At 41.3% G+C, this 18,530-nt stretch overlaps 1 protein-coding gene across 1 annotated transcript in view; it reads right to left on the minus strand.

The window, feature by feature from the left end:
• The window catches only part of LOC149172466 (poly(A)-specific ribonuclease PARN-like), a gene marked incomplete at its 5' end in the record, with an annotated part of 76,623 nt that overhangs the window by 21,993 nt on the left and 36,100 nt on the right, over positions 1-18,530 (minus strand). Inside the window, 3 exons of the mRNA XM_089426331.1 lie at positions 13,767-13,879; positions 13,962-14,153; positions 14,295-14,425. Coding sequence (XP_089282457.1) covers positions 13,767-13,879; positions 13,962-14,153; positions 14,295-14,425 — 436 coding nt within the window. The remainder of the gene's footprint in view (positions 1-13,766; positions 13,880-13,961; positions 14,154-14,294; positions 14,426-18,530) is intronic.

Below are 18,530 nucleotides of genomic sequence, written 5' to 3' on the forward strand. Positions count from 1 at the left end.
GGTCGGGACAAACACATTTAGCACATGGGCAAAAGTCAATACATGAGCTCTACCCCATCATTATGGCCATCATCTTGGTTCCTACAAATTCTATGAGCCTCCTTCATCATATAAGAACCTGTGATTGTCCCAACCCCTGGTGGACAATGAACCGCCCCACCTTAAAAGGTGGTATTCACTGCTATATCTTATACATCGGGCTCTTACCCCTTGAGCCCCGAGCAGTTAGTCAAAGAAAATCATAAAAAAGCAAATGGCATATAAAGAAGAGTTGAAAAATCAAGGTCGAGGCACCTGATGTACCATGATTGCTCCCTCCTAGACATTATAAATCCAAGTGTAGGCTTCCCTCTTATTAGCTACCCTTGTACCCCAGCATGTGACTCAGCGCTGCCCCTTCTCATCCCCCCTATTTCATTCACCTATTTGTCACATGCCACCACCTTTTGAGGGATGTACCTTGACTATATTATCCCCTTTAGAAGTAGAAACCACCTAATAGGATTATTGGTTAACCCCATTTGGAATTTAGAAGACATTGGCACATCCCGAAGTCCATTATGGAAGGGAAGGCCATTATGAAGTCCCCACTTGTGTTCCATGATTGGTAAGCTCATTTACTCGATTTCTCTAATGAATTGTTGTACTGAAAAGCTAGGGGACGCATTAGATCTTATGAAGGATTGCAGATGGTCTCCATGTTGGGTTTGGTCTCCCTATACGGGGTCCTAATCCTCCAGAGGGCTACATTGGCACATGTAGGGTGTGTATTGAGAGCCATGGGCCTCCACAACAGCAGACATGGATCCCCATAGCCATTCAGAAATTGCTCGTGGTTCACCTATTGGATGAGGAAGATGCACCTGATCCATCATGCCCAGCTAGCCCAAGATTTGCACCACACACTTGGCAAATGATCCAGGAATTGCGCGATGATGTGGCATCACCTACACCATCATCCTAGCCCTTATGGGCGATATACAAGCATCTTCGATTTGTTTGGAGACCCATGAAGACACTTGTGTGCCCCCCACATGTAATTTGGAGCACAACAGGTTATTACAAGGGGCCAACCCCTTGTCCACTGCTTTTTAAGGTCCTATTCTTCATTCACTCATGGACCTCATTAGGCCTCTTAGAGGGCCCTACGACATGCATAGATTATTATTTGACCTCTTGAAAGGCTTACTCTTTCATTTATGAGCTAGTTGGTGGGCGTGTTACCAAAAGTTGAATTATTAGAACATTATTTTATTTTTGGGGCTTATGTAGGCGAAGTAGGCTAATTCGAACTCCTAAGTTGCGTATAAATACAAGTGAGATGAGTTCATTTCTCATCATCACTTTGGATTGGATCTTTTCTCTCTCTTGAGAATTTCGCACTTTTTCTAGAGGATGAATTGGAGCGTTATGGATGAATTTTGATGTGTGGATATTGGTCTGTCTTCTCTTGGAGCTTCTCTCTTGTCAGTTGTGAATGTTTGGATATATTTTGTTACATGTAAGTACATGTTTTTAATGTTATTCTTGTTTACTTTGTCATATACATTGGACTGGATTTTCGTTGTTCTAGTGCTAATTTTTGCATGCATTTATTGCTTAAAATTGTGGAATTTTGTCTCTATTATAGCATCTCTCAATGTATGGGCCATGTAATATGAACGAAATCTTCTAGGGGTAATTCTATCAAAGAATTTGACCTTGATAAGCCATTTCCTTTGCACATCAAAGTATAAAAGTTGCAAGATTGCTTCTCCTTGACCTAGAAGGCTAGCAAAGTGGTCTTGAGGCCTCATTGACTGGGAATCAAAAAATCCTCCTCATATTCATCATAGACTCCATTCTCCCAAAGATTAAGGCACTGATCTACCAAGAGGAGGTCACCAAAAATCACATGCTTTCACTTTCTTTCAGGTCTAGCCAAGTTGGGGCACCTAGGGCATCAATTTCCTAACAAGCTAGAACTCCAAAAATTTCGATCTCTTAGGGTCTAGTGCGCTGGTGTTTCCTCAAGGTCTCCTCCAATTTTGAAGCCATTCCAACGCTGGAGTTGGGAGAAAAGCCAAGCCCCAACTCTAGGATCAAACTTTGCCTTAACATCCGCAAGGCCAGTACCTCATAGGATCAAATCAACACTTTCAAGAGAAAATTCTTTCTTTGATCTTTTCCCCACCTTGTCTAGGGTAAGTGTTGGAATTTCTAAGTTTAACTTGTTGGAAATTCTTCCTGTACTATCTGGTTTATTTCTTCCTACTTGTTTAATTACTTAACAAGTTATTTACCATGTAAATACTGAAAATAAACACAAGTACGGTATCAACATCTACAGATCATCAACTGAAAGAAAAGAAACACACAAGTGACACTGTTATTTTTGGACCAATGTCCCTGGAAAAACCCAATGCGGGAAAACCGGTGAAGCTATTCAAAGGGTTTTATTATTATGCAGTTTTCAGAATACAACTAGGGTGCCAGAAATGGCTCACCCAATAGAGAATGCCCTCGGCAGTAGTACCTCTCCTCGGAGACAGATATTCTGGCTGAATAATCACCGGATGAACAATCCCACAGCAACAATTGCAGCTCCCATTGCTCTGCATCACTCTGATAGGGACTGCATCACCCTATCCGGCTCACCAACACCCAGTCTGTCCCACGAAATCCTTCCAGCGCTGCCTCTTGGCCCTGCATCAGCTCTGCTAGCCTCTGCGTCAGCTTCTAGAGCTTCTGCGTCAGCCCCTAGACCCTCTGCGTCTCACACGCTGGCCTCTCCTGGCTCTGCGCAGCTCCTGGTTGCCTCTGCGTAGCACCCAACTGCCTCTGCATCAACCTCTCCGGGCTCTGCGCTGTCTCTCTGGTACCAACTCTGCCTCTCTGCTATGTATTCACTACCCCTCGCTGCTGATCACTGATTCTATCTCTCTTAGCAAACCCCGCTCTAGAGAATAGAATGACTGATCACTCTGGTGTGTTCTCCAACTGACCCTCAAGCCTCCTCTTATACTTTTCTTGTTGGTCCATCAACGGCCGAGATTAAATCTCTAATCAATGACAAAAATTAGATTTGGCTTGATCCATGACTTTTGGAACCTTCTAACCCAGTTTTATATTAATACTCATTAATATTTTATTTTTCCTAAGTTTAGACTTAGGAACTCCATTAAAAATATTAATTATTTTAATACCTCTAAAACCGTTAGAATCTGCCCAAACCATTTCTGGGTCTTAGAGATCTCATGTGCTTTAACCTCTCCACCAATTTTCATGGCTAGAGTACATCTGATGCTACCCCAAATCAACACTCCCTCTTAGCAAGGACGGTGCTCTAGTAATACTCCATACTGAGCATCACCCTGATTATCTAGCATCAATCCCTGTGCTGATGCTAGGCCTACCAACCCAACATCCTTTGCACTGCTGCATCTTGTCTATTGCCCATGTCCCTGCCACTGCCACTGCTACATCTGTACGGCAGCTCCCTCTGCATCCGAGCTGCTGCTGGTTGATCCTCCCAACACTGCATCCCCTCTCATCGTGCTGCATCGCGCTGCCTATAGCACTGCCACAACTAACTGCTACACTGCAACTTAGTTACCAAGAAGTAACTAACTGATCCACCCAACTCTGACACCCGTGTCAGGCTAGAGACACTCCCAATCTTGAAGCTCCCTTTGGCACTAACAAGTACTCCCCCTACTGAACTCTGCGGTGGTGCAACAACTCCCTGCATCTCGCACCGTTGCACACCTCTCTGTGCAATCCTACACTGGTGCAACACTCCCGTGCCTCTCGCACTGTTGCAGCCTGCTAGTCTCGCATTGTCGGGGGCTCCTGCACTATAGCACTCTCTGTCGCTCCATCCGCATCCATCTCTACCGACATCCGTCAGTCCTGCTACTCTTCGGGGCTCCTGTAGCAAGGTCTAATCCAAGAGGTTGGGTACCTCAAGGACCCTGCCCCTCATCCCCTGTAGTCCTCCTGACTACAACTCGATGTCTTCCCACTTCTTCTCAAGTGGCACATGAGCACTCATGGCACAATCGTCATCCTCCTCGACTTCTTTCTCCGCCCTCGCTAGCGCTGCCTTGGTCTCAGAAGCCTCTCCCTTACTCTTCTTCCTAGGACACTGGTTCGCAAAATGACCTAGTTCCCCACAATGGAAGCATTTGACCTTGGAGAGGTCCTTCTTCTTTCTTTTCTCCTACTTTCCCGCAGATGCTAGAGCCGCATCCTCTTCTTCCTCCTTCTTGATTCTGACCCCTTTTCCGCTACTCCCCGCCTTGGTCACCCGTCTGATCTCTTCTTGACGAAGAGCCGCCCACAATTCCTCCCAATCTGGAAGGCTCGACCTGCCTAGTATGCTCTGGACAAATACCTCCCAATCCTCTGAGACTGCATTCAATGCGGTCCTCACCATCAATTCCTGATCCGGCGTGGCCCCTATGGAAGTTAGCTGGTCACGGATCTCCTTCAATCGACCGAGGAAGACATCTATCTGCTCTCCCTTCTGCATCTGGTATGACCGCAGCTGATTTTCAAGTAACATCTTCCTCTGCACAGAAGTATGCTGGTACAATTTCTTCAGGGCATCCCACATCTCATTTGTCATGTCCTTCTCGGCAATATGTAGCACCACATGATCCTTGACCCCATTAAGGATGATGCACTTCGCCCTGGCCATTGCCTCCTCATACTTCTCATTTTCAGCTGGGTCAACTGGGATCGCTATTGTTTTCAAGGTGAAGTCCTTGATGTGATATCTGTCTAGAATGGACAAGATCCTGGCCTTCCAAACCACGAAGTTGGATGCTCCATCCAACCTATCCTGATCTCTCAGTCCATTCACGACCATTATGTTGCTCTTCTTTCGACTCCTCCGAGTCTCTTTACTTCCCTCGTGGAAGTCCTGTGTTCGACTCCTGCTGAGTCTCTCAACTTCCTGTCTGGAAGTTCTCGGTTCGACTCCCTCTGAGTCTCAATTTCCCTTCTGGAAATCCCTCCTCCTTGGTCTTGCCCTGTTAGGTATTGTTCTAACCACAGTACCCCACCAGCTTCGCTCCGCAAATTACCTGCAGCCTCCTATACCCCAGCAACTGAAGGATTTAGCCACATAGCTCTGCGCAATCCCAGCACCGGCAAATCAACTCCCCTAGCCAACTGCGTTAGCTGTCCTGGGCTCTGCGTGACTCTGATTCTGCCTCCCTTAGCCTCTGCACTGCCTCTCTGGCCCAGAATGATGACGCAGTCTCTCTGCGTCACTCCTTCCTCTGTCGCCTTCGCATGGATCAGCGTTGTCACTCAGGACAGCTAAATCTGCTGCTACTGCTCTGCTACCTGATGCCTTCAGTTATCATGTGATCTGCAACTTGGCTCTAATACCATGTTGGAATTTCTTAGTTTAACTCGTTAGAAATTCTTCCTATACTATCTGGTTTATTTCTTCCTACTTGTTTAATTACTTAACAAGTTATTTACCACGTAAATACTGAAAATAAACACAAGTATAATGTCAACATATACAAATCATCAACTGAAAGAAAACAAGCACACAAGTGACACCATTATTTTTGGACCAATGTCCCTGGAAAAACCCAATGTGGGAAAACCGGTGCAGCTATTCAGAGGGTTTTATTATTATGTAGTTTTCAGAATACAACCAGGGTGCCAGAAATGGCTCACCCAACAGAGAATACCCTCGGCAATAGTACCTCTCCTCGGAGACAGATATTCTGGCTAAATAATCACCGGATGAACGATCCCACAGCAACAATTGCAGCTCCCACTGCTCTGCGTCACTCTGATAGCAACTGCGTCACCCTATCCGACTCACCAACGCCCAGTCTGTCCCACGAAATCCTTCCAGCGCTGCCTCTTGGCCCTGCGTCAGCTCTGCTAGCCTCTGCGTCAGCTTCTGGAGCCTTTGCGTCAGCCTCTAAACCCTCTGCATCTCACATGCTGGCCTCTCCTGGCTCTACCCAGCATCTGGTTGCCTCTACGTAGCACCCCACTACCTCTGCATCAACCTATCCGGGCTTTGCGCTCTCTCTAGTACCAAATCTGCCTCTCTACTATGTATTCACTGCCCCTCGTTGCTGATCACTGATTCTATCTCTCTTAGAAAACCCCACTCTAGAGAATAGAAAGATTGATCACTCTGGAGTCTGGTGTGTTCTCCAACTGACCCTCAAGCCTCTTATATTTTTCTCGTTGATCAATCAACGACCATGATTAAATCTCTAATCAACGACTAAGATTAGATTTGGCTTGATCCATGACTTTTGGAACCTTCTAACCCAATTTTATATTCATACTCATTAATATTTTATTCTTCCTAAGTTTAGACTTAGGAACTCCATTAAAAATTTTAATTATTTTAATATCTCCCAAACCGGTTAGACTCTGCCCAAACCATTTCTGGGTCTTGGAGATCTCATGTGCTTTAGCCTCTCCACCAATTTTCATGGCTAGAGCACATCCGATGCTACCCCAAATCAACAGTAAGAACATCATTGATTGCCATACTCATTTATCCTATCCTAGACGGGGTCCACTTGGTCTAGTGTGGTCCTATTCGTTTGAAAAGACAATTCATCAAGAACCATCCCAAATACCAATTTCAAAACAGTGTTTAGGGATTTGGAAACTCTTTCACAAATCATATCCCCAAATCCTAACCCTTAAATCCTCTCATTCCTCTCCTAGAAGACATTGTACCTTTCTTAGAAAGCAAGCAAGCTCTATCCTTTAACCTCTTATGGAAGGGGATCATTTGGGTCACTTCACATCCACTCATTGATATATCTTTCATTGGTGACTCCATAATATACCAGGTCTCCTCCCATCGGTGAAAGTCTGTAAATAGTAGGGAGCCTTAGCTGAGGTGACAGTGGGCTAAGTCTCCATTTGTTGCCCTTGGTCGAGCAATTTCCCTTTAGGGATCCCCTTGAGGTCTCCTGCTAGTTTGAGCGGTAATAGACCCAAATATCACTTTTCCCATTACAAGATTTGCTCAATGAATGGTAAGGGTGGGGGGTGAAAACATTTGAGGACCATGCATAAATGGTCATAAACAAGGAGGGAAAAGAGGAATCCAACTCACGCAACCTTTCTTGTAATGAAAATATGGAGAACTCAATCACCAAGCTCATAAACTTTCGATGAATAGAAACCTCGGGCATATCCTCCTCATAGCATAACGAGATAGATTGCTTATCCACATCCACATTTACATTTTCCTGATTATCAAGGGAGGAACAAGGTGGACTATGATCATCATATCTTGGGAAGAACCACAATCCCCTTTCAGAGCATTGAGAAAGCTCCTCAATTTCATGGCCCTCAAGAGATTCATTAGGAGGGGCACAGGCTCCTCTTGGCTTCTAATCAATGTTTTAAAACTCTAACTCCAACTCCGACCCGGCCGAGGGTCGACTCCGACTCAGTATCGACTCGGCCGGTTTGATTTCAATGACTCAGTTGTTGTAAAAAATACATTAAATATTTATTTTTTTATAAAAAAACATAATTTTAAATATTTTCATTCATGCTTCCAAACTCAAAGCTTTAGAATATAGAGAAGACAACATATGATCAAAGTAGGCTCATGAATATATCCATTATATCAAAATGGCACCCAGTGCACTGTCCAATACATACATGACGATGATATAGAGATCAAAATAAAAACACATAACCAAGGAAGCAAGAAATGGCCTCTACAACAAAAGTAAACAGTGAAACATCACTAGTCACCACTGACCAATACTACTAGCTACTGCTAGAGGAGCCAACATCATCTGGCTCAACCTCTGAATCAAAGTCAGACAGGGAAACCCATGGCTCCTCATCATCATCATCTCCAATTGCAACTGTAGAAGTGGTAGCACTAGCAGGTTGTGCAGCAGCTGCACGCTGAGATAGACGAGATATGCGCTTCCGTCATGGCTGAGCAGAAGAAGCGCCTGCAACTAGAGGACTTGGCTAGTACAAGTGGATCTGCATTCAACTGAGCATTTTGTTTAAGTGATGCCACCATCTGTAAATCCAAATCAAGTTCCTCATCAGAATCAAACTCTGTTGGATGACTCTCCACTACCCAATCTGATGTTGGATCAATATCTTCTAACACAATGGGATCTGAATCAGGTCTTTTGTTCAGAAATTGGTTGCGTCTGAGCCGGAGGTTGTATTGTACATAGACTAGATCATTTAACCGTTTTTATCCAAACGTTTTTTCTTCGTGTGAATCCTCTCAAAGACAGACCAATTGCACTCACACCCAGTAGCACTACAAGTTTGACTTAAAATACGAATTGCAAACTTCTGCAATTTAGGACAATGGCTACCAAAAGCCTCCCACCATTGTGCTGCAAAAACATAGTAGTATAATGAGTTAGCTCAACAAAATTACAAATTATATCCAACTTTCAAATTATAAAGGATTTAACAAAATAAGTATTAAAAATTTGAATTGAAATTTTCGTCTACCTAGCTCATCTGCTTCCCTTGCAATCTTTGCTAGGTTCTTCCCAAAGATACCTGTGGCTTTGCTGAAGGTTGTGATCTATCGGCGTATCTCCAGCTAATCACACTCCAATGGGATCATGCAATCAATGCAGTGAATCAATCCATCTCTAACCTCCCCACTCAAAGCTCCTGCGCCTGAGCTTTATAATGATACTGTGGGTTCCAAAAATACCCAGCTGCATGTATAGGGCGGTGGAGTTGATTGTTCCATCTTTCATCAATGATTGCCTAAATGGGCCCATACTTAGCCACTTTATCCTTGTATGCCCTCTTTATTTTCTCCTTTGCTTGATCCATAGCCTCATAAATGAAGCCCATAGCCAATCTTTCCCCATCCACCAACTGCAACACCTTAACCAGTGGCTCAGCAACCTTCACAATCTCTGTTGCCTTTCTCCAAAATATTTCTTCATTAACTTTCTTTTTCAATTCTCTGCCTTCCTGTTTGAGAGACCATTGGCTTTGATTCCATTCATCACTGGAAAATATCTTTTGCAAGTTTTTATGTTGTGAAAGCATAGATTGCAATGTCAAAAAATGAGTAGCAAATCTAGTGATGGCAGGCCTAATAATATCTCTGCCCCCTGTGTGTCTCCTCATAAGGCTCAAAATCCATGAATTACTGTAGATAAATTTTGTTATGCTTTTGGCATGATTTACAATGTTTTTGACCCAATCTAATTTGCCAATATCTTCAAGCATGAGGTCTATGCAATGTGCAGCACATGGGGTCCAAAAGATGGTTTTGTGTTTTTCCTCTAACAGATTACCAGCAAGAACATAGTTGGAGGCATTATCTGTGATGACTTGAACAACATTAGCCACCCCCACCTCCTCAACAACCTCATCCTATAGCTGAAACAACAATTGTCCATCTTTCGCCCTATCAGATGCATCAACTGATTTTAGAAACATGGTTCCCTGTGGGCAAAAGATAAGAAAGTTTATGATGGTACGGTTCCTTTGATCAGTCCATCCATTTGACATGATGGTACATCTTGTTCTTGCCCATGAGTCTTTGATATCTTTCAAATACTCATTAATGGAGGAAATTTCTTTCTGCAAACGATACCCCTTTCCAACAGCAAATATGGCATCAAACATAGGCTCATAATATGGTGACCGAGAAGCATTGAAGGGGATATCAGCATCATACCATCATCTACATATGTAATCACAAGCAGTCTCCCTCAATTCTTTCTTCCAATGGTCATCTAAAGTGGGCTGCAAAGTTCTACTAGCTTCAAGACCATGTGGATATGATAGAGAGGAGGGTGTGACAGTGAAATAATTTTTGATATTCATATCACCCTTCTTTTTCATTTTACCCTTACCCTTTTCTTGAATAGACTCCAAAGAGGGAGGAACATATCGGAAGGGGTTGGATGCATCAGTAAAAGGGATAGAAGAAGAACCCTCAAAATCAAAATGGGGTTTAGTAGCCATCATTTTTTGTATACTCCTCTTCCTCCCAATTTCAGCCTCTATTTCTTTTTGCCTAGCCTTTTCTTTTTTAAACTTCTCAAAGCTATTTAACAACTCCTTCCTAATCTCCCCAATTTGTGGTGATTCACATGGAGTAATTTGGCCTCTAATCCCTGCCAAGTGTTGTTTCAGCCTATTAATGGCCCCAGGACCATCCTTAATTTTTCTATGGCAAAATTTGCAATGCATTTGACTATCAAGCATTTCAACATATGCCCAAGCAGCATCTTTCACTCTAGGTGCCAATTTTTGACTTGGAAATTAAAGGAAAAAAATATGAAAATGAAAACAAAAAAATAGCATTGCTTCAGTGTTCATTTCTTTCACAAAAAACACTCTTTTCAATTTCCAGATTTGCACAAAAAAATAAATAAGCAAAAACATATTTTTAGAAGTTAAAAAAAAAAATACCTCTAGGCACAAACTGCCTCCTCAAAGTTGCTCCAATAAACCAACTCTTCAATGTTGCTCCAATGGCTGCCCAAGAAGCTCCTCACTCTTGCTCCAATGCTTGCCCAAGAGTCCCCACTTCTGCTCCAAAAACAAACTCCAGAACTCTTCACAAACTCCTCACAAATTCTCACTCAAATGCAATGAGATGGTTGTGAGGAAATGAGAGAAGTTGGATAGGTTTTATAGGGTTTGGGAGAAGGAAATGGACCCCAAAGAACCCAAAGACACATTAGAATGGGCTTTGGAGTACCCAAAAACCCAAGTTTAAAAAAAAATCACATTACGGCCGCTTCCACCAAAACGGCCGGGTTGTTACCGAACCGGCCGAGTCGATAACCAACTCGGCCGGCTCGGTAACAACCCGATCGGTTGAATCGAGCTGACCGCCGAGTCGACTCGGTCATGCAATGACTCAGTCTGACTTGGCCGTTTTAGAGTCGATTTGGTCGATTTTTAAAACAGTGCTTCTAATGACATCATGATCATTGGAACGAGGATCACCATCTTGAAACATGTAAAATAGGCCTCTCCAATGAGCCATTTATTGCCATACAAATCTTCGTAAGATCTTAGATATGGAGTCGCCAGGATGAATTTAGAAATGCCTAGAGACATGCTTGCTTCACCCTACAAGCATTGACCTTAAAGTTCAATGAAGAACTAGGGCTTCGTTCTTCCAATGGAGTCGCCAAATGATATATCAATAATGTCGTATGGGGAACAAAACACACATCTCGTGTCCCCTGCAACGGCACCAAAATGTTATTGCTCAGACTAGCAAGAATCCTAAAGCAAATCCTTGAAGGGCTATTACTAGGTCGAGGGCAACAATGGAGCAATAGCCCGTTGTCACCTGGACTAAGGCTCCCTACTATTTATGGACTTTCACCGATGGGAGGAGACTCGTTATAATAAGGATCACAAAATAATGGATCAATGATAGGATGAGAGGTGATCTCAGAACCCTATTCACAAGAGAGGCTCAGAGATATGGCTTGCTTGCTTTGAAAGCAAGATGAAAGGCTCTCTAAAAAGGGCCTAAGGGAATTATAAGAGCTAAGGTTTGAGTATATGCCTTGTTAAGAAGATTGTTAGCTCCTAAAATCCTTGTGGAAACTTGGCTTCCAAGTGGTCTTTGTGAAATTGGCTTCAATAAGTTGTGGGACCACACGGGACCAAGTGGACCCAAGGTTAGGTCAAGAGAATGGGGTTGAGCAACCAATGATGTGCTTGACCTAATCTGGGAGGCGAATGGGATAAAGGAAGGAATTTTCAATGAAAGGTCATGCAATGATCCTAGTGAGATTTCCAGCCTAAGGGAACCAAGGGCAAGATTCAATCTCGAGGTTAGGGCTTGGGATATCTCAAAATCCCACCGTTGGAATTTCTTCAAAATTGGAGGGCACCTAGGAGCCAAGAGATCGAATTTTTTTGATGGGTGGCTTGCAAGAAATTTGATGCTCTAGGAGACCCAATGGTGCTAGACCTAGAAAAGAAAGGAAGGAAACATTTAGGGTTTTAGGGTGATCACCTATGGTGGACCAGTGCCTAATCCTTTGGCGAGATTGGAGTCAACAAGGAGGCTTCAAAGACAACTTTGCTTAGCATTAGGGCAGAACAAAAGCAGCTTCAAGGACTTTACACTTCGTTTTGCAAAATAGATGGCTTATCAAGATGAATTTCAACCATGAAACATCCCTAGGAACATTCATTCATTATGCATGGCCTATACATGAAGCAACACTATCTAGAAACAAAAATCCCACAACCTCGCATAAATGGATGCAGTAAATTAGCCCTAGTATAGCAAAATCCCAGCAACAATGTATGTGAAAAATTTCGATTTGCCTAAAATAATGTACAAGATAACATATCCAAGAATATATTTGGAAGATTATGCATATCCATCATGTCCTAATATCTAAGTTGTGTGAGGAGCTAATAAAAGATTTGACCCTTTCTTTGCACTTTTATGATCTCTGTATAATAAACTATATACTCAAACTCATCCTAGATTTATTTCCAATCCATCAGGAATTTAGGCAAGCTGTGAATTAAGAGAAAACCAAGAGGAGAAAAAAAATGACAGCCAACAACACACAGTAATTTGCTGAAGGAAACTGTTAGGTATAAAATTATCTGCTTGAGATTACATCTTTAGCCTCATTATAGTCCCTCACTACCACGCAATTAATGCAATTAAAACAAGGAAAAAAATTCTAGTGCAACTACTCTAGTATATACATTTTCTTTCAATATCTAGCAAGCACATGACGCTAAGAGAAGGATAGCTCCCCCTTCAGAGATTGTTAAACAATATATGAGCTTTCTCTAAAACCTCTATCAGGAATTTGTTTCTCTTGACATTGGAGGGTATGGGACTCCTCATTCGGTGATCCCCCCGGGATTGTACAGATGAGCCCCCTTCAGAGATTGTTAAACAAGATATGAGCTTTCTGTAAAACCTCTACCAGGAATTTGTTTATCTTGACACTGGAGGGTATGGGACTCCTCATTCGGTGATCCCCCCGGGATTGTACAGATGAGCCCCCTTCAGAGATTGTTAAACAAGATATGAGCTTTCTCTAAAACCTCTATCAGGAATTTGTTTATCTTGACCTTGGAGGGTATGGGACTTCCTCATTTGGTGATCCCCCAGGGATTGTACAGATGAGCCCCCTCAGCCCTAGTCACTGCCCAGGGATATCATCTGTCAGAGCATTGGCCCTTTCATGGTGATTGACAATTACAACAGTGAGCCCATATCCAGGTCCCCACCCTTGCCATCAGTCATCAGGACCTGCAAAACTAACATTTTCTTTCCCTCTCCTATGCAGTGCCAAGATCCTCAATCTTGGTTCTCCTTTTATATCACAGCATCCATACCCTATACTCCTATTTTTTTCTGCTGGACAGTTAGTTTTTAGTTCCTTGCTAGATACGCTCTACCTTTACTCTCACTATTGATCTAAGAGTTGCTTTTGCATTCCCACGTTGACTGTCAGTCCCTTTGACCTACTTTTGTGGCCACTCTTTGGACATTAATAGAATTATCTTATCATCTCTGAGTAACCAATCTTTCTTTAAAAATTAATCACTCTTCTTTCTTTTTTATAAAAAAGAAAAAAGAAAAAAACTCATCTTTCAAGTTCAATCTCCAACCCGTCATGAACTTAGACAAAATCTCTGGTAAGCAGAAATGAAAGGAAACATTAAATTGAAAGCAAGAAGCACTACTCTACTGTATAGATAGAAATTGGTTTTAGATTGGGAATGTGTCAAATTGTGAATTATAGTCTAACCTCTAGAATCAACTGCATTTGGCGATCACTAGCAGTAATGATTCTCAAGCATGGTCTGGAACCAAACATTTCATTGTTGAAAATTGTTGTCATGAGAGAGTGCACCAACCTACCTGTAACAGGTGTAATTGCATCATAAGCATACTTGCCTTAAAGCATAGATCGTAGTCAACATGAGAATGCTTAAACAAGTACCTTTGGAATCATTATTAGAGGTTAGACAAGCATCTCTCCAATGTTGTACTTGTGACCTAACCCTTTCCATGAAGATAATATCAGCAATATAAGGATTCTGATGTGGCAAGGCAGGATAAGTTCCAAGCATACTTGAGTTCCTACCTCGCTGATTTGCAGCGGATTCTTGTGCCTTTGATGAATATGAAATACCTATCATAACCACAAAATTATGACATGTTACAATCTCAAATGCTTCTTATGCAATGTTCTTCACAGATATAATTTATAAAGATAGCTTTAACATACAAGAGGTTAGAGAAACAAACACACTAATTTTTTGCTTGGACTCACCATTATATACCCACGAGTTAAAATCAAAACCCTTTTGAGCCATAGAAGTTATGGATGATAGTTGGCATGAAAAGCTGTAAGAAGGCATCCCAATCCTCAGATCATCCCGTGGAAATAGATGAAAATTATACCTGTCATATAATTCAAGTTTACAGTCATGAAAAGTTCTATGCCATCTCTACGAACATGTTATTCTGTTGAAAGTACCAACATTGCATGTAATTACAAGGTCACAGTGGACTAAGTACTACTTTGCTAGTTGATGCCACGCACAGGGATCAGTTTTCCTGAAGAATTGCTAATATTAAATTTAGATAAGTATGATCAGTATTTTAAATAAATTAGCATGATCAGTATAAAGACCAAAGTTATCAATTAAGATTTATTACCCCATCACAATAGACTTAAGGCACAGCTCTCAGAAACCCTTACATTGACTCAATGTACAGTATTTTTCTCACAATCAACAGGATGCTCTGTGGCAGATACAACATGCCCTACTCCAAATCTCTCACAAATTACAATGTCCCCCTTTCCCTATATTGCAGGAAGGCCCTAGTTTTTAATGTAATAATTGGCATCAAATTAGTAGCATGCAACAACCAGATAAGGATGTGGGTATCTAATATCGGAAAAGAGTGACATGTAAAAGAAAGTAGCCAATTTCCGACCACTGAATAATTCGCATCAAATAAGTATCATGCAACAACAACCAGATGAAGAAGAGGGTATTTAACATGGGAAAAGAGTGAAGTATAAAAGAAAATAGGCATTTTTCGACCACTGAAATAATCAAATTGGCATGTTACGATAACTATGTAGAAAAGAAAAGCTGTCAATTGGTGTTATCTCAGGTGGTTGGGCAGAATGGTTGTTATCTCCCCCACCCAGGTTCAATTCCCTGTGAGTGACATGATGATGAGAAATATTGTTGTAATGGCTATGTTCCTATGAATATTTTTGTATTGACCCTCATTACCCAGGTTCAATTCCCTGTGAGTGACATGATGATGAGAAATATTGTTGTAATGGCTATGTTCCTATGAATATTGTTGTATTGACCCTCATTCTCGCCCTCAGGCTGAGAGAGAGGATGATTTCCATTGAAAAAAGCTATGTAGAAAAGTCATAAATAAATAAACAATCAAGAAAGAAAACATGACGTAATTAAAGACAATAATGTGGATGAAATTGTAGAAGTAACATAAATATAATATTTGGGTATAAAGAGGAAGAAAAAATAAACAAGAGTTGAGAAAATTCCATTGTGTTTTTGTTTTAATGAGAACTTTTTGAAAAGAAAAAATACTCAAATAGAACTACAAGTGCCTACAGGTTGCTGACACATGCTAATATATGCTAATTCGTGGTTTAGTTTAAGATTGAGCTAGATTAATGTTGAAACATCCTGCCCAAACCCTTCTTGACTCCTCTAGAGATTTTGGAGACACGTTATCGGCCAGGAAAGGAGAAAGGGGACATATTTGGTTGATTGCCTAGCAAGGCATGTGTTCTGCACCTGGCACAACGTATTTGTAATTCTTAAGATAATGAAAAATTATTCTGAAGATTAGAGAGAAATTACAAGTTCTAATTAATACACTGAAAGCGTGCGTACATAATCGGTAGTACTTTGCTTGCCTAGAATATCATACACGGTGCACTCTGCAATCCTAGGAGATGACACATATAACCTTTAAGTTTGATAAAAGAATATGAAATACCTTCTGATGATGACGATTTCTTAGAAGAGAAGATCTCTCTTGTATAACCTAGGAATGCTACGAAATCCCTAAAGGCGTGACACTTTAGAAAGGACACAATATTCCCTCTTAACTAGTCCTTGGATAATATTCAATTAAATAGCTTAAGTAGTGACTTATACTTGATTGACTTTTAGCCTGGTAGGTTAGCTCAAGTGGTTGGGTACCATGATTTTCAAGCAGGGTATCTCAGGGTCAAGTCCTTGGGCTGGCTACCTCTATTAATAAGTAGTAGGCTTCTATGATTTGATACTCTATGTCCCTATCGGGTCAGATGTACTTTAGTCTAAGTCAGTGGTTTATCCTAGTTACCATCTGCAGATGGCATAGAAGTCTCTAGGGTTTCCATGTGAGGTTACAAGGAACAGAAAAGACTTGATTGACTTTGGCAGGCCATAACTTGATTGCTCTTTAACAAAAGTGTGATATCTTACAAATGAATGGAATCATCTCAGAATGAACCTCACAATGGTAGCATCAATAAAATGACTTTAATGTTTAGACACCACATAACAGAATTTATGGTACAACATATGATTCCTATATGCGGTATAGGTTGTCGGTTGTGCGACGTAAGGGAAGTTGTTTGTTAGGGTTCAATCTTTGAACTCCATTATTTGTTTTATTCAAGGAATGGAAAAATGGTATTGGTCATGGCTAGGGTTTTATGTTAGTAACATTTGTGAAGGTCCCTACAACAACTAGGATTTCAAACCAATGGGGCTATTCTCAGACATAGAACCATGATGTAGTTATACTCACAAAGGGCATTGTAAGCCAAATGTTTAATGATGAGAGCTTCATGAAATTAAGAATCAAGGCCTTCATGGCATGTCCCCTTGCTCAAGCTCAAGATTTTTGGCCGCTTCAAGGTTTGGAGGCTACACATCTGCTTCACTCATTTCAATTTTTTAAAAGCTTGCTTCTTCAATGTTTCTGATTTATATTTTATTGCAGTTTTATTCCAACCCAATACTATCACGTTGTGTTATCTGGTTCAGCAAAAGAGGCTGTATGTATCTTTTAAAGGTAATATATTAACCTTATGGCTTTTTTTAAAGATTGTTTCTTAAGTGTTTCTGATTTTTATCTTTTTGCTGTTTTGTCCCAACCCAATGCTATCATCTCACATTGTTTGCTTCAGCAAGAGAAGCTGCATGTATCTTTCAAAGGCATTGATATTAGGCTTAGGGATCCGACAGGAATTGTTAATTATCCTCTACGGTCTCCTAGTTGGTTCATTGTATCCACCCCTTTACCTAAGGAAATTATAGTGTAAAGGGAAGTCGGTGTATAACCACCACAAACTCGACCTACCTTGTGTGCAAAATAAGCTTTTAGCTAGTTCATATTGTTGGCCAAAATAGAAGCCCTCTTTTTCCCTCCGGATGGTTGACCCGACTAGTAGATCCAGCAGTCCAAGTAAAAACTTTTTAGAGGTGGGCCAAGATAAATGATCCTTTGCATAGAAATAGGGCATAAGGTACCAATCCACATATATTTTGGCGTTGAATCTTAATGTCCTTCATGACACTTTAATAGTAAGATTCCCACTCATTTGCCAAATGAGCCTTTCCTGGCTCATAACCCTTCCCCTATGGCAATGAATATTGCAATTAGTGAGAAATATCATGGCGCCTAAATGAATTTCAAGTTTGTCATAAAGGTATATAACGAGGTAACAAGTTTGAACCTGACCCAATTTTCATTGATCATGTTGAATATAACAATACATGTGAAAGTAGAAGTAACCATGGAGCGCTTGGGAATTTCCTAGTCACAATCCCTTATAAGAAATAAGAAAGGCTAAGTTGTTGGACAATTATGAGCCTTGTGGATAATGTGTCTTATGCAAGTATTCCAGTTATGGTTAGTATAAGGGAGCCAATAAAATGGAGTTGTGTACACAAGGGACAAAAGGAGCCACAAAAGGACAATCAAGACTGTAGAGGGGAGAGAGAGAATGAGCTCGAGCTAAACAACTATGGTGAACTAGTAAATGAAACAAAAGGAGGTCATACAATTGCTGTTGAGGCTAAGTTTCATGAAGGCAATGCAAAGGTGAACTCTATTCGGCACAATTTAAGAGACCCCTCTTCCAAATCACCCCAGGCAAATGGTAGCAAGTTTGAAAGAGGTCAATCTATTGTTAACCCTCTGTATGAGGGGAAAATGCACTTCAAGTGCAACAAATACCATGATCACAATCCCATTTGTGCTTTCATTCCTCTTGATGATTATGACACAAAACAATCAAGACTACACTGACTCAATGGAAGCCCAACACTCCAGACCCAACCCTTTTTAGTGAACATGGATACATAGCGAGAACCTATTATGTACAACTTCTCTCTTCATCAAAGGATTCCTCAATTTGGTTTTCTCATGGTTGAGGAGGAGCTTCTACTAATGTCTATGGAGAACCCTTTGAAGACCCAAGAAGGTGTGGATCACTACACTAATTGTGGCCCTT

This window comes from Pinus tabuliformis, chromosome 4_2 (assembly GCF_031772625.1).
Source record: "Pinus tabuliformis cultivar Carrire ecotype Pingquan chromosome 4_2, CPIR1, whole genome shotgun sequence".
Lineage (NCBI taxonomy): Eukaryota > Viridiplantae > Streptophyta > Pinopsida > Pinales > Pinaceae > Pinus > Pinus tabuliformis.